At 39.1% G+C, this 18946-nt stretch overlaps 1 protein-coding gene across 9 annotated transcripts in view; it reads left to right on the top strand.

Annotated features, from left to right (window-relative positions):
• CEP112 (centrosomal protein 112) overlaps positions 1-18946 on the top strand; it is a 362242-nt gene that overhangs the window by 274004 nt on the left and 69292 nt on the right. For all 9 annotated transcript variants that reach the window (XR_012154913.2, XM_073311622.2, XM_073311620.2 and 6 more), the window contains one exon: positions 8418-8507. Coding sequence is in view for 8 of the 9 variants with exons in the window: in XM_073311622.2 (XP_073167723.1) it covers positions 8418-8507 (90 nt within the window). In the remaining variant the exon portion in view is untranslated. The remainder of the gene's footprint in view (positions 1-8417; positions 8508-18946) is intronic.

Raw genomic sequence — 18946 nt, 5'->3', positions numbered from 1 at the left:
ATTCCTGTGGGCAAATGTAAGAAGCAGTATTGACAAGCTCAGAAAAGAGCCCTTGCCTAATTTTAAAAAGCATTCAAGAGTCACAGCTAAGACCAGATTTCCAAGCACTCTCCGCTTCCACGTTGGCACATCAGCAAAGGGGCCAGATTTTCAGATTTGCTCAGAATCTAGCCATTGTTCTCAGTGGGAGCTGCTGAATCCAGAGCTCTTTTGAAAATCTGTCTAATTCTTGACCAAAGAAATTTGTTTTTCATGGTGGTAGCAGAGACTGAGAAAATATGTTGGGGGTCTTTTATAGGCATATAAGACTATGGAGAGCATATTTTTGAAAAAAATAGATTAACTGGTTAACACTTGTGTTTTCATTCCATGGTGTGATTGATGTCTGATCAGTGAGAAGCCGTATTAGTAGTTTGCACAAGAGATTAGATATCAGGATTCCAGGAGTCTATTCACGGCTCTGCGGCTGTCTTGCAGGACCTGGGAAAGTCAGTTACTCCCGATGCCTCAATTCCCTATCTGTAAAGGGTATGTAATCCTTGTCTATCTTACATTGGTGATGAGGCTTAATTGCTCATAAAAGGCTGAGAGAACCATGGAAGAAAGGTGTTATGTAAATGTAAAATATTGTTTCAGATGTTTTAATATTTATCCCTGGTGTACAATAAATCATCAGAGCTATCTGTATAGACATAATAGTAATTCAAATTTTATTTATAGACTATGGCTCAGATTCTTAAAGGTATTTAGGTGTTGCTGTGGTCGTGTTGCAACAGCTAAGTGATGTAGGTGCCTAAATCTCATTTTCAAAAGGGGTTTAGATTTCTAACTCAATTAGGTATTGCAACGCTGAGCGCCACAAAGCCTAAATATTTCTAAAAATCTGGGTCTGTAAGAATAACTTAAGTGATTAAACCTACAAACTATTTTCAGAGCAGAATAATATGAATTTTTTTTCTTTTTCAGTTGCAATAATATTAACCACTGGATATAGGGTGAGGGGGAAGCTTTGTTTGTGAAAACAAAGCTATTATTTTTATACAGACCACAGAAATGTTGCCTTTCATTTTGAATCAGTAGCCTAATGAGTAGTGTAGCAATAGTTCAACATCAAAGCAGAATTTCTTAGATATATGGTGTGTTGCAACAACAACTAAAAAGTTCCCACCAGAAAGGAATTTTGCCATATGTGAACAGCATACATATGTATTAGGTTAAAACCATAAGATTTCCTTTCCTTTACACCAAAAACAAGACAGAAATTGAGCACAGAGGTTTTGAAACGATCATGCACTGGAATGCAGAACAATAGGGGGAAAAACCAAGGTCCAAATTCTTTGGTGGTGTAAATGGGAAAAACTCTATTGAAATCAATGGAGCTGCATCAATTTTGCACCAGCAGAAAATCTGACCCAAATCTCAATCCTTGTCCCTTTAAAAAAAAATGCTATACTTTTGTGACCCAAGAAGCACAGCAGTGGTCCCTGTAATGACATTTTCCCAAGTTTTTTTTTAATAATAATAAGCCCAGCCGCCTTTAATGCAGCAGTTCTCAAACTGTGGATCGGGACCCCAAAGTGGGTCACGACCCCATTTTAATAGGGTTGCCAGGGCTGGCATTAGACTTTCCTGGGCACGGGGCTGAAACCAAAGCCTGAGCCTGACTGCTCGGGGCCAAAGCTGAAGCCCACAGGCTTCAGCCCTGGGCAGCGGGGCTCAGGCTACAGGCCCCCCGCTCGGGGCCTAGGCCCTTGGGCTTGGGCTTTGTCTGCCTCCCCCCCCACACACACACACACCCAGGGCAGCGGGGCTCTGGCTTCAGCTTTGGCCTCCCCACCTGAGGCGTCAGGGCTCAGGCTTCACTCTCCCCTCCTGGGGTCATGTAGTAATTTTTGTTGTCAGAAGGGGGTCGCAGTGCAATGAAGTCTGATAACTCCTGCTGTAATGTAATATCACCCACAGAATCACATAATTTTATTTAATCAGGGAATATTTTAACAAAGACTAAAATTACTTAAAAGGAGAGATGGGGCAGAAGTTTAGTTGGAGAGTACCTGAGATTACTTGTGATGATAAACTCGACCTATTTTTCAACTAGGAGTTGCGGTTGGCCTCTATAAATAGAGAAACCACCCAACTTAGAAGATGAATTCTTGCCTGTGTGATCTTTAGACTGTCCCTGACCTACCACTCTACATACAGATGACAGGGCTCAGGGTTGGGTCATTGCTATTTTGTCACAGTTTTAGATAGTTTACAAGTACATTTGTAGTTCTGGAACAAAATGCTGTGTAGTTTGTGTTCATGTTTGTATAGATTTTCCACAAGCTTCCAGAGTTAGGCTTTTCTTCACACGTTAGTGGAGAGAAAAGCCATAAATGATTTTAATCTGAATTAAAGATATTCAAAAGGAGGCCTGTACTCCAGTATTGTTGTTGGCACAGATTTTGAGGGTGTAAAGTAGAAGCACTCTTCTGTGGGCATTGTTAGTGAGATAATTAAGACAACAGTAGGTAATTACAGTAGTCTTTATTACTGCATCTTTCATTAACTAATTATATTAATTGGGTAATGTACGTGAAGCCCTTTGAAGATTAAAAGGACTAACTATGATTACCCCTATTATTAGTATTACTCTACACTGATCATAAGAACTGAGGTCTGTTCTCTTCTTGATGTGCATGCATAGCTGCTATTACAGCCAATAAGAGTTATGCATGTATATCAAAAAGAGAATATGCCCCTACCAGGCTTAATCTGATCTTGATGAACAATGACTTTTGAGTTTAACACCCTGCTCTTCAAGATTAGAATACCAGCAGGTCTTGCATGGAGAACATTTTAAAAGTCTTCCCTTCCCTGCAAGCCTCTCTCCTTATTTATTCAACTAATTATATTGAAGAGGAGGAACAGCACATACCATGTTCACTGTGACCAATTCTGTACCACTGAAATCATTGAGTTTTGCCATTGACTTTAGTTGGAGCAAGAAGAAGGCCTGTGTGCTCAGTAACGTACATAAAGGAGGAAATAATTTTCGTTGAAGGTTTCTGAAGAAAATACAATAGTTTTGCAGCAGTTAAATCCCCAATAGTTTGCATTATGCAAAAATAGGTCAAAACAGTTTTGGTTTCTGCCTGTTCAGTTCTTCCAAGACTGTGTTTTTATGCACAGTTTTTTCTCTTTAACTATTTCCTATAGTTAAAGTACGAGCAGAACATTTTTTCATGTATTAAAAATGAAGAAAAAAAAACCAAAACCTCCTTGTATCATCATTGTATGCTTGTTCATTTGATCCTTCCTGGTCTTTTTTTTTTATTATTTTTCCAACTAAACCTTGTAACTAATGCCTCACTGTGTGTTTCTGTCTGAAAAGTGACTTTGTAGAACTGGCATCCATATTTATGTCTGTGACTCCAAGTCAAAACTATATGGTTTACAAGTTAAAAAAAACCAGCAAATTCTGTCACCATTGCAACCTCTGATTTAAGTCATTGGATTTTTCTGGTCTCAAATGTCACCCACCAGTAGGCCAAGTGCTGCTCTTACTTTCACATTGGTAATCCTATTGTCTCCAAACTCGGTTCTCAGTTACCAAGAGTGAATTTGGTCTTCCAAATGAAAATTTAGTTAAAAGTTTTGTTGGTGACATGCAAGCCACAGTGTAATCCAGCTCAGAGCTGTGCTGGCTCTGCCATGTTCTTGGGGGTTAAAAATAAAAAAGCCTTTCCAAGCCATAATATTCTGTTCACGTTCCATCTATCTGCTTATATCCCTATCGTATCTGAGTGTCTCACAGGTATTAGTGAAAGCAGTGTTAATATCCCCATTTTACAGCTGGTGGAGAACTGAGCTACGGAGACACTGAGCGACTTGCCAGAGCCAGGAATTAAACCCTGATCTTCTGAGGCCTAGATCAGCACCTTAACCACAAAACAGTCCCTCCTCTCTTCCATCAGGCCCATGACTATCAATTTAGCGTGTTCTTTGCATCTTATGAACAGTTAATTAACAATCAAAAACATTTGCAATATATAGGTTTTTTTCCCCATTTTTATCAATAAATCTAATATATGTGCCTTTTTCCGCAGCTGTAGTTCACCCACATTGTTGCAGTAGAGCTTATTATCTCATTTACATTTTTAAGTGCTTTTCAAAGTGTAGGATATCTGGGTTGGAAAGCAAAACATTTCATTTCTTTGTTCTCAGGCCAACAGAAAGCACTTCCAAGGTCAGGTATGGTGTAGACTTTCAACAGCAAACATGTTTACATTACATTTGAAAGCCAGTATAACTGAAAAAATACTGTCTTTACAGCAGTGATGTAAGCCAACTCAGAAAAGCTGAGAAGGGGATGAATTTTGTACCTTGAACAGTTTAACTGATTAACAAACTGTTAACGCATGTCAACAGAGTCCACATGGACAGTTAGTCCATGGCAGGCTAGTGTGGGGTAGAGTCACACCCGAGTTTGCAGCAAACTTTATGTGTCCAGACAAATCCTAATTTGTTATGCTTTTGTTTTCCATTTGGAAAAAATGGAAAGTGCCTTTGTGATTCAAAACTTAAGACTGGATTTTTTTCATTAAACGTAGGCATCGGTATTCCATGGGTAGAATTTTGCATTTTGAAGATGTAACATAAAAGTTTATACTTCCATAAAACAAATCCCTCGTTGTGTTGCTGAGTAACTGGGGTGAGTGCACTACAGCTATATTTTTGGCTGAATAATGACTTTTGAACCCTAATCCTGTGTTTAATTTTCCAAAAGAGAGGTTATACAGTGCTCCCAGGATAAGCTGTCAACTGTTTAATACATTTTAAGTGCATCCTGCATGAGGCGAGGTAGATTGAAGAGCTTTGTGAGCCCTGGATTCATAGCTACTCTGAGTCGCACACTCAGTAAAACTTTGGATAGTCCTCCTCCTCCCCCCCCTTTTTTTTTTTTAACTTCCTTGTGACTCAGTCAGGCTGGCTTCAAAATTCAATACAAACTTGGCAGCACTGAATAGCAGACATTGCATCCAAGCTGTTCTCATTAAATATGAGGTTTTAGACATTCAAAGGAATTTTGAGTGTAATTACTAAATATCAGAGGAGGAGGGACATTACTCTCATTTGGGAGCAGCATATATCTGAGTATATACTTTAACAAAAGTCGCCTTGCCAGTTATCAAACCAAACATTTTATAGTTCACAACAATGAGGTAATCAGAAGGTGATACGGCTTCAAGTCTCTAGCATCGATAGTCTGCATTTTGAAGTGTTCGTGTCTCAAAAATCTTATTAACTATAGTCCAAGAGTAACATTGTTGGAGACATCTCCCTTTGGCATAGGAAAGTAAGAGTAGATATAAAAGCCTCCTTGTCTATGCTGTTGGAAGTGTCCTTTTCATTGACCCTTTATGCAGCTTTACACTCCGTTTTTTGGGGGGATATCCATCAAGGTTCTTACTCTGTAGGAATGAGAATCTTGCACAAGGAAGTTATTTATCTGTCATTCTTATTCTCTGGAGATATTGGTATGCAAGGATCTCGCTCCTCCAACCCCACACTTTTTTAATTTTTTTGGATGGGCTTTGAAATAATGCTGATTATCTTGATCTGGTGTTTCCTTCTGGATGCTTCACTTCCCATGCAATGTGGGGAACTAACGGAATCATTCAGAGAGCAGCCTTGCTCCACAACAATGGCTGCTGTGAAGTGACCAGTATTGGAGTTGGCTCGCACTCTACCCCACTCAAAAACCTTAAGTGATAGATGAATTCACCGGACTCTCACAGAGGAGCTAAATGTCTCTCCAACACCCAAGCATGTTAAGGGCTGACAGTTACAATAGATAATGGGAATGGTCAGTAAACTCACACAATACATTCTATGTTGGATAATTGTTTAATGGTAATTTTATCTAGAGTAGAATAGAATTTACAACATTTTAAGAAGCAAATGTATGCTAGTTAAACCCACATATCCTCAGATTGTCATGCACTTTTCACTGTATGCCCTCTGCACAATATATTGGTGTGCATTTAAAAAAAAAATAACAAAGTCTAAAGGGGGAAATTGATGGATGAGATGGCACTTTACAAGTTCTCTTCTATGGTGCCAACGTTTTGCTGTGTTTGCTATAAGTACGGTCTTGGTGGATGTATTTATTTGCTCCAGACTTTCCTAGTGGAATCCAATGGAAAGATGTATTTTTCTCAAAGACTAAAATAAAATAAAGCAATGCACACACGCACGCACATGCTGTTTTACACCACAGAAACCAAACGAATGAAACTTTCCATTTAGAGAAAGGTTGGCAGCTCTGAGTGAAGGAAATACATGTGGTGAGTGGGTGGCATCAGCACAGCTGAGGATCCCTTCCAGTGTACAAACAATTCCCTAATTCTCTTTTTCACCATGACATGCTAGATGGATGATATTAGTTGCTCAATTGAAAATGGTGGTAGAATCCTGTACGTAGGATATCAGACAGCTAATACAGATATGGCTATTGGACATTCCAGATTTTAGTGAAAAGGGAAACAAATTTCTCTATATGCTCAATCCCATTGAAATCAATAACAATACTCATTAAGTTCATTGCCTGTTCATGGCCTGTCTCGGTTGATTTTCTAGTACATGAAAATACCCCCTTCTTTTTGCAGTAAATTCGTGTAATAGTATGACATAATTTTTTGTTTTTTTAAATCGTAAGTTATAGCTCTATTTTTAAATTGCCATATCAGAAATACAAAAACAAACCACACCTTACATGAATAATTTTTTTCAGGATATTAATGTATATATATTGTACTCCAAGACCTGTTTAGCACAGAAGACTGGCTACAAAGACTGGTTTTCAACATCATCTAGCAAAAATGATAGTGTAAAAGCCACTGGGCAGGCTTAAAGTTCATTCCTGGGTCTGGTTAAACTTTTTGGCATCAGAATATGTAATGGTCTTATAGCTTTAATACTTTAAAGTTAACTCCTGGCATCACTTCAAAACAATGCAAGATCTATCATAAGTAGTCCTCTTATCTTATCTGAATAGCAATTTTATCCTGTAAATTATTTGAAACTACAGTATTTCAGTGCTGTGGAAAAGAGAGAGAGTTTTTTTCTGTTAAATCTTTGGTACTGCAAGTACCTTTAATTATTCCCATTTATTTATCGGTATTCCGTGTTGAGTAGCATGTGATACCATACCACATGCTCTGCAAAATGCATTAAGGGAACACAAGTTTGCTGATCTCTCTTTTACTACAGACTTTAGAGTAGCATGTCCATGCTGTTTAGATTTTTAAAAGTCAATATAATTATATTTATTATGTGTCGTCAGATCTAAATTTCCATTTTCAGAGACAGTCCTGACCCTGCTCTATACTTTTCAGTTGATACACTAGCTGTGTACCCATTTCCTAGTCTTCTACAGATAACCCTAAATGCTTCTCTCCCACTCCCATCACCACCTCTGTGAAGGTGTCTCTCTAGCATAAGCATTGTGCACTTTGCTTCAAGTCGACTCTTGAGGTACCAATGCCCAGGTTCAAACAGGTGCCTATAATTAAGCTTTAGTAAGTAAATATTCAGTGTGCATTGAAACATTTAATGATAACGTTAACAAACCTTTTTGTTAATTGTTTAGTTGTTGGAATTATCATATTTTGATTATAACCTCCTTAGAACATGAACTGTCTTTTTGTGTGTTCCTATATCATCTAGCACTTTGGAGCCTTGGTCTAAGAGTTGGGTCCTGAGGTCCAGCAATACAAATAAATAATAAATTTTTAAATAATGAATGTGTCTCATCTGATTTTATTAAAAATTGTGATAATTTAAGAGCGAGACAAAGATCAGTTAAATTAGCATTGTTATTAGCAATAATTATTTATTGGATTTGTATTTCTCATTTGTCTGTATATGCGCTGTCTGCTTTACTAGCAGGTAAAGCCTTGTCTCAAGGAGCTTACAGTTCAGATAACGTTGAATCCATTTCCACTGCAGATGCAAGACATGGTTCCTGAGACAGCAGATTTTTTTTTTTTTTTTTTACTTAAGTCAAAGTGCTGGTGCACCATGAAATCATTACAAACAAAACACAGGTTGTACGAATCAAAGAATAAGGGGAACTTGATGAACATTAGCAATACTTGTAAATAGATGAGAGAGCTCAGTTCTGCTACCCTTACTCCTACATTGGTAGTCCTGTTGTAATCAGTGGAACTACCTGTGTAGGAAGGCGCTAAGTGAGAGTCAGGGTGGCCGAATAAGTTTGTCAGTGGCTCTCTTGATAGTGTTGAAAACTAAGATTGAAGAGTATACAATACCCATGACTTTTGCTACCAACTGAACACAATTATATGGGGTTTTTTCCTTCCATCTTCTAATTTTTAATGTGTGTGTTGTATTGATTGATATTGTTTCAGGCTTTACAAGATGAAATGGAAAATTATTGCAATCAGGTACGATCTACAGAAAAGAAGCTGCAGCACAAGGAGTTGGAGACACAGGAACAGGTAAACAGTACTGTCCTACTAGATTTCTTTCCTTGGGCAAACAGACTCTACATTTGACATTAATATCTTGCTGCAAGAGAAAAGCATATCTTATCCTACCATATTTTCCTCCAGCTTTCTTTTTTGTTTTTGTTAATAAAAGAGAATTAAACTGTCTGAACCCCAGGAGCAAATATTTATCCAATGCTCTTTGTTTCAAGATGTTATTTCAACTACTTTACCTGTTAAATTATGCTTTTTAGGCAATAATATTGTTTTGAATGGAGGTTTCTGGTATTACTATAACCTGTTATTTCATGACTTCTGTTAAGAGAGTTATAATTTGACAATACTTGGGATAAATATAATGTTTATTGCAGATCTTATGCATTCACTGGTTAGAGTATTGTACGTAAATGATTCCATATGATTAGCATTGCTAAGGTTATTCTGGACATGGTCAGTGAAATCAGAGATTCCTAATGTTCATTTTTCCTCAGTCTGCTCCATAGCAAAGCTCACTATTTGTAATGTACAGATTGGGAAAATTAATCTAATACTGTTATCAGAATTGTTACATAAAATTATCACTGAAATGTAAAGTGATGTGCCTGCATTAGAACCATGTTGTAAATTGAAATATGAAGGAAAATACAGAAGTAGTAGAGATTGCACAAATCCACATATCCCAGTCTTTGATCATGTGCTCACACAAAGAATACTGACCTGATGTAAGGAGAGATGAGTTTGTAGAATCTCCCTTTGTCTCTATTGCTTTTTCTGTACTGACTTGTAAACACATGTGCAGTGTTTCAGATCCTGATTTAGTACCAAAGTGCCTATGGCTCATTCTTTCTGTTCCCATATCTGTACTTCCTAGCATAGTCACATTTCGGGATAATCATCATCAGAATATCTCAAAAAATTCATAATGATTAGCAAGTATTATTGTTCTATTTACAAATGGGGGACTGGTCCATTGAGACACAGACCTATGGTGACTTGACCACTGTGGTATAGTGAGAGTGGCAGAGTCTGGAACAGAACCCAGCTCTTTTGAGTCCTAGGTCCCTCTCCGACTATTAAATAGTGTTTTCAAGCATCTCTTCTAGATGTGTCAAACTGTTTGCCTAGTCTTCTACCCTAAGCTGTTTTTTTCTTCCAGTATGTTTTTCACTCATTTTTAACGTATTAATATCTTTATAGTTGCAGTTTCTGTTGGTGCCTTTGTTAGTTCATTCCACACATGTCCTCCTGAATAAAAAGTTTTTTAGGAACTTCCTTAATACCTGTTCCTTTCTTAGTTTCAGTTTATACCTTTCTAGCAGTTTTTATGGCATTCACCTTCAGTATTTATCTTCTACTTTACACCTCAGTAATGTCCACTCTTAACTTCCATTCCTTTTCTAATTCTTTTATATCTTCCTTGTAAAAGAGTTCCCCAAAATTGTACTTGTTCTTCTAAGCATTGGGTAATGTTCAGAAATGTCTGAAATGGGATCCTAAGTCCCATTTTCAGACCTGAGGTAGAAGCCAAATTCCCATTGACTTTTGCACCGTCAAGTCCAGAGCTGCTTCTGCAACTTGTTAATATATTAGCATTGGAAGATGCTGATTCTTAGCCCCAGTAAGTTAATCAACAATTGAGACTTTGTTGAATGAGTTCAATCTTACAAGGTTGCTCATCTTACAATGTTTTTTTGAGTCTTTCCTTTTAATTTTTTAATTTAGTCTTTCTCCCAAGAAACTCAATGGTAACATGGATATCTTGATATATTTTTCATTGTCATTCCTTGGCCAGACTACCCATAAACATGTTCAGAGAAGGGGCAATAACGGTATACAGCCTAGGATCAGCCAGTTAGGCAGTTGAGATATTCAAGGCCCTTACTTGGAACTTTCTTCCTACGCTTACCAAATATTCTTGTCTCGATGCCGCATTGCATAAAGGGTTGAAATTTGCCTTGGCACCATTACAAAGGGCAGTTTTCTGGGCTATTACATGTCTCCTTTAAAAAAAATAATAGGAGGAAGTGGGTGGGGGTTAAACGGCTTCTGTTTTTCATTAAAAGGGAAAATTCTGTGTTTTGATTCTATAACAACAACAAATAAGTGAATGAGACATGAAACAAATACTTTGTTGTGCTTTTAATTAAAAATGAAAAGCTGGTTCTTGTTATGGCTTGTTGGGTGGCATTTTAGTGCTCCGTGTTTGTCTTATTTCAGTAGGGACATCCTTATAACTCTGCAGTCTCCAGAAGTGAGTGACGAATTCACTAAGCTTACCCTTTGTTCCTTACAAAGAATGAACCTGTTCCTTATTAGATTGGTCAAGACAGATACAATATTTACACACACATTCCACACAAAAAAGCTGTAAAAAGATGATTACAGTTGCAAAGTACTAAGGCAACTAGAACTGAATGCAATATCCCAGTAGAGGGTAAGCTATTGATTTGTTTAAAGTGCTATAATATTTTCCATATTGTTTTCTGTCCTAGTCTTTGTGCACCATAACATTTTGTTTGTGCATTTGACCACCACTGCATACTGAACAGAGGTTGTCATGCACTGTCTTTGTCTTTTTCCTAAGTGGTTACATTTAATTTAGAACTCAACAATGTGGCTGAATGTTTCAGTTTATTCTTTCCAGTGTACATTACCTTGCATTTCTCAACACTGAGTCTCTCACCTGCTGACATGTTGCCCATTTCTCTACTTTTATTAAATTCCTTGAAAGTTTTCAGTCTTCTTTAAATCTTGACTAATCGAAATTTTGCATCATCTATAAATTTTGTCATTCACCTCATTTTCCAGTTCACAGAGAAATACATTAAGAAACACTAGTTCTCGTGTGCAACCTTGGGGCACCTCATGCCTAACCTTTTGTGTTGTTGAAATATTGAACATTTATTCCAAATATAAGTTTCCCAACCACTTGAGACATTTTAAAATTTTATTCCTGGTGGGCAAGTAATGAGAGGTCAGTAGAATTTGACTCAGAATATTGGAGATACTAGGTTTCCTCATAGGAGTGCCTGCACCGTTAAAACAACCCTAGAGAAGTTCTTGGGAAATCCAGGAAGCATTCCAATGTAGGAAATAACTAGAACCACTTCCTAAAACAGGGCTCTAAGTTTCTTGCTTCCCAGTAATATGTGGACTTCTGATTTTAGATTAGTTTCCCATATTGTCTGTTCTGTGTTGCAGCATTTAATTGTCTTTGATAAATGCATAGTTTCAACATTGTCCTATACATTCAAGCTCTCTAATGGGAAGATCTGCATCCTTCACTTTACTGGAGAAGTATTCTGTTTCTTGTATCGCACTGCTTCTATAAAGGTGGCAGCTGAATCATTATTGCAGCCGTCCCTATATCGTTTGTATGACCTCAGTTCAGCAAGGGATGTAAGCACATGCTCAAATCCCATTGACTTCAATGAGAATGAAGCATATACTTCAAGTTAAGCACATGCTTAAATGCTTTGCTAAATATGGGTGGACGTAAGCATGTGCTTAAGTGTTTTTGCTGAATTGGGGCCTATGTAAATATCTATGGTAGATATCCCAGTCACATTCTGGCTTGAATATCTGCACTTCTTCAAAAAAAAGTTAAAAAGGCAACCGCCACACTGCAAAATATACAAAAAGCTTATAGTAGACTGACCTCTGAGAAGTTCTCCCATGGGAACCCTACCTCAGAAACCATTTCAGAGTGTTGCTCCCGTTTACTTTTTCATTTTGAAAGGACTCCCAAAGATTTTGGAGTGGGAAGGACATTGGGCGAAGTTTGTACCCCAGGAAGGAGGAAGAAAAACTTAAAAAGATCACCTTATGCTCACAATTACGTGAGCACTATAGTACAGCGGTTACTGTACAACACTGAAGATGTTTAAACCATAGCAATCATCCTCAAGGGTAAAAGCATCAATCATGTTGCAAAAAGAGCCTTAAAGGAGAGAGATGCTGTTCAGACAGAAAATCAATTATGTACAATTCATGAATATTATTAAGGGGAGTCAGGGTGAGTGCCAGTACAGATTTCCAAGCCTTTAATTACCATTTTCTCAAATTGATTAAAATAAAGGCAGAGGGAAATGAGATGAGTTAGGGTTGTGTTGGAGGTATTTGGAGTGAAATCTGTTTAACAAAACAAAGCTGCTTCATTTTATTCCAAATTACAAAATGAAAACAGAAGTGATCATTGAGAGCTGTGATTCAACAGCATTTATTGAATTTTTCATGTTTAATGTTTATTATTCTGACTTGGTTAATTTTATGACTGCTGGATATTTACCACATTCAGTTGCCATGCCAACTTAATGTATTTGTTCGCAGACAATGCTATTATGCACCATTCTGAAATGTTGGTTCTTCAAGTGGTTGCAGACGTGTATCCCACTCAGATGTGCACATGCCCAGTGCACCAAAGCTTAGCAGTACCTGTGGGGGGTGGGGTCAGCGCTCACACACTTTGGCCCCATAGCCCCTCCCCTCGCTGTTTAAGGGCAGCACCCCTAACCCACCTTGGTTCCTTCTCACTGCCCAGGACTAGATTGTAGCGTTCTGTGTGGTATTTTACCTTACGCGTCTCTGTTTCAGTCTTTCTGGAATTTTATTGTGTATAGTTAATAGTTAGATAGTTTAGTAGTATCCTTAGTTTTAGTTAGTAGAAGTCAGCTATGATCGATAGTTATCCTGGTATGATGCCATCACCACATTTAAACAGTTTAAACATTTTCCATTGCATGGGTTGCTGTCCTCAGTAGTGATTCCCAGATGTGGTGTTCGTTGTGCCTGGCAAAAGGGCGCACTAAAGAAAGGTGCACCATCTGCATATGTTCAGGTGGTGAGGGACTTACACCTCAAGCAGCACCTTATGGAGTGCCTTGACTGTGACAGTGTTGGTTCTCTGGCCTCCTTAATCTGTTGGATTGACCTCCCATATCTCTTCCTCTTTATCCTGACCTACTGACTCAGCACCACGGTCCTTGGCATAGCAAGTGTGCTGTGTGGCTAGATGACAAGGAGGAACAATGTTCATAAGCTGTTCGACCCGTGCTACTTAATAGTAGGAAACAGTCTACTAGGTTCATTCATTTGGCCGAGTGGAAGTGATTTTCAGTTTGGTTGCTAGCTCACAGAATTCAACCAATGCTAGCCTGCATTCAGGACATTTTTTATGTCACTCAGTTCGTTGAGGGTCCACTTAGCAGCGATCTTGGCATTTCATCCTCTCATCCAAGAGAAGAAAATCTTTCTCAAACTTCATGGTAGTGAGATTTCTGAGGCCTGGGCTACACTGGGGGGGGAGGGGCGTTTCGAACTAAGATACGCAACTTCCACTACGCTATTCGCGTACCTGAAGTTGAATATCTTAGTTCGAGTTACCTGGCTGTCCTCACGGTGGCAAATCGACCACAGCGGCTCCCCCGTCGACTCCACTTACTCCTCCTGCCGAGGTGGAGTACAAGCGTTGATTTGGGGATTGATTTATTGTGTCTAGACGAGATGCGATAAATCGATCCCTGAGAGATCGATCACTATCCGCCTAGCCAGTGGGTAGTGAAGACGTACCCTAAGAGGGTCTCCATTTGAGCCCCTGGCAGCCTGTTCTCTGTCCCAGAAGACAGCCTTCCTTGTTGCTATAACATGCCCAAGAAGAGTAAGTGAACTGCACATCTTAATGGCAGAGTTCCCATATAGGCAGTTTTTCAAAGGCAACGTTGCCACATCCAGAATTTTTGTCAAAAGTGGTTTCAGTTTCACGATACCCAAATGATTTACTTACCAGTGTTCTTTCCTAAACCACATTCAAATGCAGATGAACAGTGACTTTGCAAGTTAGAGCTGAGACTGTGCTTGGCATTTTATCTAGAGAAGACTCAGCTTTTTCGTTCATCACCTCATCTTTTTGTCTCCTGTGTGATCGTATGAAGGGTCAGTCTGACGGGGTTCACATCCCCCCCGCCCATCCTTGGCCTGCCCAGGTTTTGCTCAGACTCTCATTTTTTAGTGTCAACTCTATAATTTATTCAAGTCCCGTCCACCAGCACCTGTACAGTGCAACACAACAGCTAATCCCTTTGATCTTCAGCTTCTCTTCATCGGGCCCTAGGAGGAAAAGAGATCTCTCTTCCTTGGGATCTCCTTCAGTCTGGGCACCATAATCCTGTCCTCCTCCCCCTAGTGCTTCTTTCCTCCCTTTTATCAAGATAGTCGGATGGTGGGCCAGTTAATTCTTTAACTCACCCTGTTTCCCTGTCTGATTAGCTACATCCTCCCTATTTACTCAATCAGCTGTCACTGGGGAAACTAATTGAGGCTTTAGTGATCAGAGTGTAGACTCACCTGTCAGTGCCTCAGATGATTGCAGTAGTCCTGGTACTCTATGAAGGGAGAGGTCCCTTGGGTAGATGGCAGATACAAACTATTTAGAACTCTATAGGTCAAAACTGAACCTTGAATTTCCAAATGTTCTTAAGGAATAGCCCTACATAGAGCATGCTGAAGTAATCTAAACTCAAGGTGACACAGCTATAGATTACCATGGCGAGTTTTGTGTTTAAAAGTAAAAGATGCAACTTCTTTGCTAATTGCAGTTGATCAGTACTCTTGCCATCCATTGTTTCCTAGACTCTCAGCAGCAGTCAAAGACCCAGCATGAGTCAGAGTCTGCTCAAAATGAGTCAGGTCCTGAATTTTGTAATGACTCCCCAGACAATTGTAAGAAATAACTTGGTATATGAACAAATAATAAACTTATTTTATATAGCATCTTCCATAACAGTGTTTCATAAAATACTTTACAGGTTAAATTATTACAGAATTAAGTATTGGATAATAGTAATATTATCAAATTATGCTGTTATACATAATATCTATAGAGCAGAAGGGGAAGAAAGTGAAGTTTAGGCACAGGAAAACAGACTTAGAGGTGGGATTTGAAAGAAGATGGTATATCGATGGGGTTGAAAGATACAGGAAACTTGTTTCATATGGCAAAAGTTGCAGGGGAGGAGGTTCTTGCACCAACAGTGCCATTTCTGGAAAGGAAAAGGGGAAGCTGATGGTATATGTGGGGAGGTTAATAATCAGGTATTAACTCTGGTAAAAAGTACAGTCTCCCAGAAAAGTACAAAGGCATGTACACTCCATGGCAGTGAGACTATTGGAATGAAGTGAGCTGCTGAAAAGAGAAATAGGAGATGAGTGTCAATAGTTGAAAGGAGACAGAATTTTTACCAACAGTAGCAACATTTGCGCTCAGATGCAAGAAATACATACAGTATTTGAAAATGTCAGTTACTGGCATCTTGCATGTTAAATAATGATGAGTCAAAGGGAGACCTTCCCTTTTGTGGGGAAAGTACGTTATTTTATGTGATTTAGATGATTGCTTGAATAGAAATAAATGAAGGAATTGTGTTCTTTCAGAGAAAGCAGATTAGAGGTTCCATGGTAAGGCAAATAGTCAAATGAGGGGAAGTAAAAGGGGAAATGGTATTTCTTGCAGAAATGAGCTTAGGTTCAGAAGAAGGAAAGAAGTGAGGAGAAACACCTCTGAGCCTATCCAGTGGTTAGAAGAGGGTAGGAACCCAGAGTTGTGTGGTAGGTTAGTAAGGTTTGTCTGCCTTCCTTCAAGGGGATGGGGCTGCCTGGTTGGAGTTTAACGCAGTACAGATTCATATTTCCGATGTTTGATAAAGGCTGGTATTGACAAGATACTAGCCATAAGCTGGCCTTCAATATTACTACATTTTTACCCTCGTACGCTGTTTCCTTTTTAATCAGTCTCCTTTGTGAGAAATAGAACAAGTATAGCAATTTTTACCTTCTCTACTGACCATGGAATTTAAGCAGAAATGGTGAAATGTTTGAGGTAGGTAAGAACCAGAATCTTACCAACGGTGATGCTTTGAAGAACAGGCAATATGTTTGCTTGTAAAAACCGAGCTCCTTAAAGGCGAGGAAATTGTGATTGTAGAAGTAATTTCTGATTACTATCTACAAAGGCCTTGCCAGAAAGTTTTAGGCAGTCTGCAGATATAGAGCCTGATCCTGCATGTTGCTGAACATCCTCAGCTCCAGCTGACATCAGTGAGGCCTGAGGGCTCTCCGTGCTTTGCAAGCTCAAACGCTTAAACCATTGAATTGTTCCACACTGGCAAGCACTATGCAGCAGGTAACACAAGATGGAAAGTAAAGCTGTAACACATGAATAAATTCCAGTGGTGGTGTCAGAGAATCTTATTCAAACTGCATTTCAGAGTAATTACCTTGATAATGTTTTAGAAATTCTTTGCTATTAACAAAACCAGGAATTAATGGTGTTTGTTTGTAGGGCTGGACCAGTGGTGCTGGTCAGTAGCGCGGAAGATGAGCTAGTTTCGACTTCTATTTGTCTGCTCCCCGGATCAGCGGGTGTTGGAAGCACTGCTGAGGCTTCCCCCTTACACGTAACAGTGACTTCTCCAGCCAGTTTATGGAACAGCATGGACGTGAGCTGAAGGGAACAGTCCTCTGCCAGAGTGAGAGTCCTTTGGATGAGGGGTTAAGGAATTGGGGATCATGAACATTCCAACAGAGACAATGGAGGCCCCCTGCTGGAGGGGGGGCAGTGGAGGGAGTTTGTTAACCACAGCATTCCTTGTTATTCTGTGGTGTTGACAGCAAAAGCTTTTATTCCTATCCAGCTCATGTAATCTCAAGAATGCTGTTCTTGACATATGCAGCTGGCTGTTTTTTAAAGTTTTGCCTAGCTTCTCTTCCTTTGCAGTTATGAATTATATAGACCTTTAGTGCTTAACTACAAACAGAGGATTTTCCAGGTGGGGGATCTGGGGTAAGAACAGAAAGATATTGAAATATAAGCCGCTGAAGTAATAGGGTCTCTTGGATGCAGGTTGAAAGAAACTGATTTAGAGCAGAAAGCTTAGATTGTGCATTGAGCAGTACATCATAACTGGTGGTCCTTAAGGGTTAGTAAAACAGAGAGGCAAAAGATGTTTTGGACTCTCAAATGATTTACTAGCTAAAGAGAGAAAAACACAAAGGTTGGCTATGCCATCACCTTATGCTTTATTGAAATTGTGAGAGCCGGGTAGGTTCTGTAGCTGAATTTATTTTACTGTCATAGAACAACATGGTGCATATTTGCCAAAAAAACAGGACTGTCTGATCTTGCTCTACTATTTTCCGTTGAATTGAATTTATGCAATTGTTAATGCTTATTACTAACGAAAACTTAAGAATAGTGTCGTCAAATGATATCGTCGTGTTTCTTTAAATCTGTAGGAACCACATTTCAGCATGCATTTCACAATGAAGGTAGTAACTCCAACCTCCTATCCCTGGAATAGGAGAGTATGTGAACCAAATAGGGAAGAATGTTTGTACTCTAGTGCATTGTGAATCAGGTCTGGCTCTGGGTCCAAAAGTGCCTTGAGTAGCCCAGAATTTGGCACTCTCCAACCCAGGTCCAAGACAAGCAATTTGGGATCGTCATCTGCAATCGACCCTAGATTCTATTAAGATCTTTTTAGAGTCGGAGGACACCTGAAACCTGAATGAAATCGGGCGTCTGGATAATCGGGTGCCTCTGATTGTAGAGAGCTAGCAGGGTTCCCCGAAGCTGACTGAGACTCTGAGCAGCTTCACCGCACAGCAGCTTTGTTTCCCTCAGAGCTTGTTCCCTGCAAGAACAGAAAATCGGTCACTACAGCCAGGGAGGAGGTGACCAACCTGTGATTAATTGTGAGTTTCACATATCCAGGATTTTGCAAATTGGGGCTGCATTGTAATAACAACACTTAGATACTGAAGAGCTAAGTGTAGTCTGTCGGAGGTGGGCAGTCACATGGGGTAGAAAAAGAGTTGCTGGGTTTGGAATAGGATGAAGGGCTTAGTTTTGGATAATTCACATACACAGCCTAACAAAATGTCTATCTCCTGTGACGTTTGTCTTGACTCATTATGACAATGCATCATTTTATGCCATGCAATTCAGCATTTCCTATATTTCATATTGGAGAGTGTGGGGATGGTTCAGCTCTTATGTTTTTCTTAACTTGTTGTGTGGCCAACCAAAGGTTACTTTATCTATCTGTGGCAAATATAGCTTTTAATTGCTTCTGTTGACATCAAAGATTAAATCAGCTCATCGAAATGAACAAGAAAAAGGGCTTTCTCATGACTAAAGTAAACCTAGCACAACACCAAATAAAACGGAGCTGTCCCATCCAACAGAGTAAAAGCCCTCCTGAGGGATGAAGAATTGTAATTTTAAAAATCTTTTAAGGGTATAGAGGAGACAGAGCTTTGGTGGGTCCTAGGTAAGCAACTCAAGTCAATAAAATAAAAGACAAATCTTTAGGGACAAAAAACCAAACCAAACAAAAAAAAAAAACACTCTTCAGTCCTTTTTCCATGGTCTAAAATAAATGTTAAAAATATAGACA

Source organism: Lepidochelys kempii, chromosome 14, assembly GCF_965140285.1.
Source record: "Lepidochelys kempii isolate rLepKem1 chromosome 14, rLepKem1.hap1, whole genome shotgun sequence".
NCBI lineage: Eukaryota > Metazoa > Chordata > Testudines > Cheloniidae > Lepidochelys > Lepidochelys kempii.
This window is presented reverse-complemented; position numbering and strand designations above follow the sequence as displayed.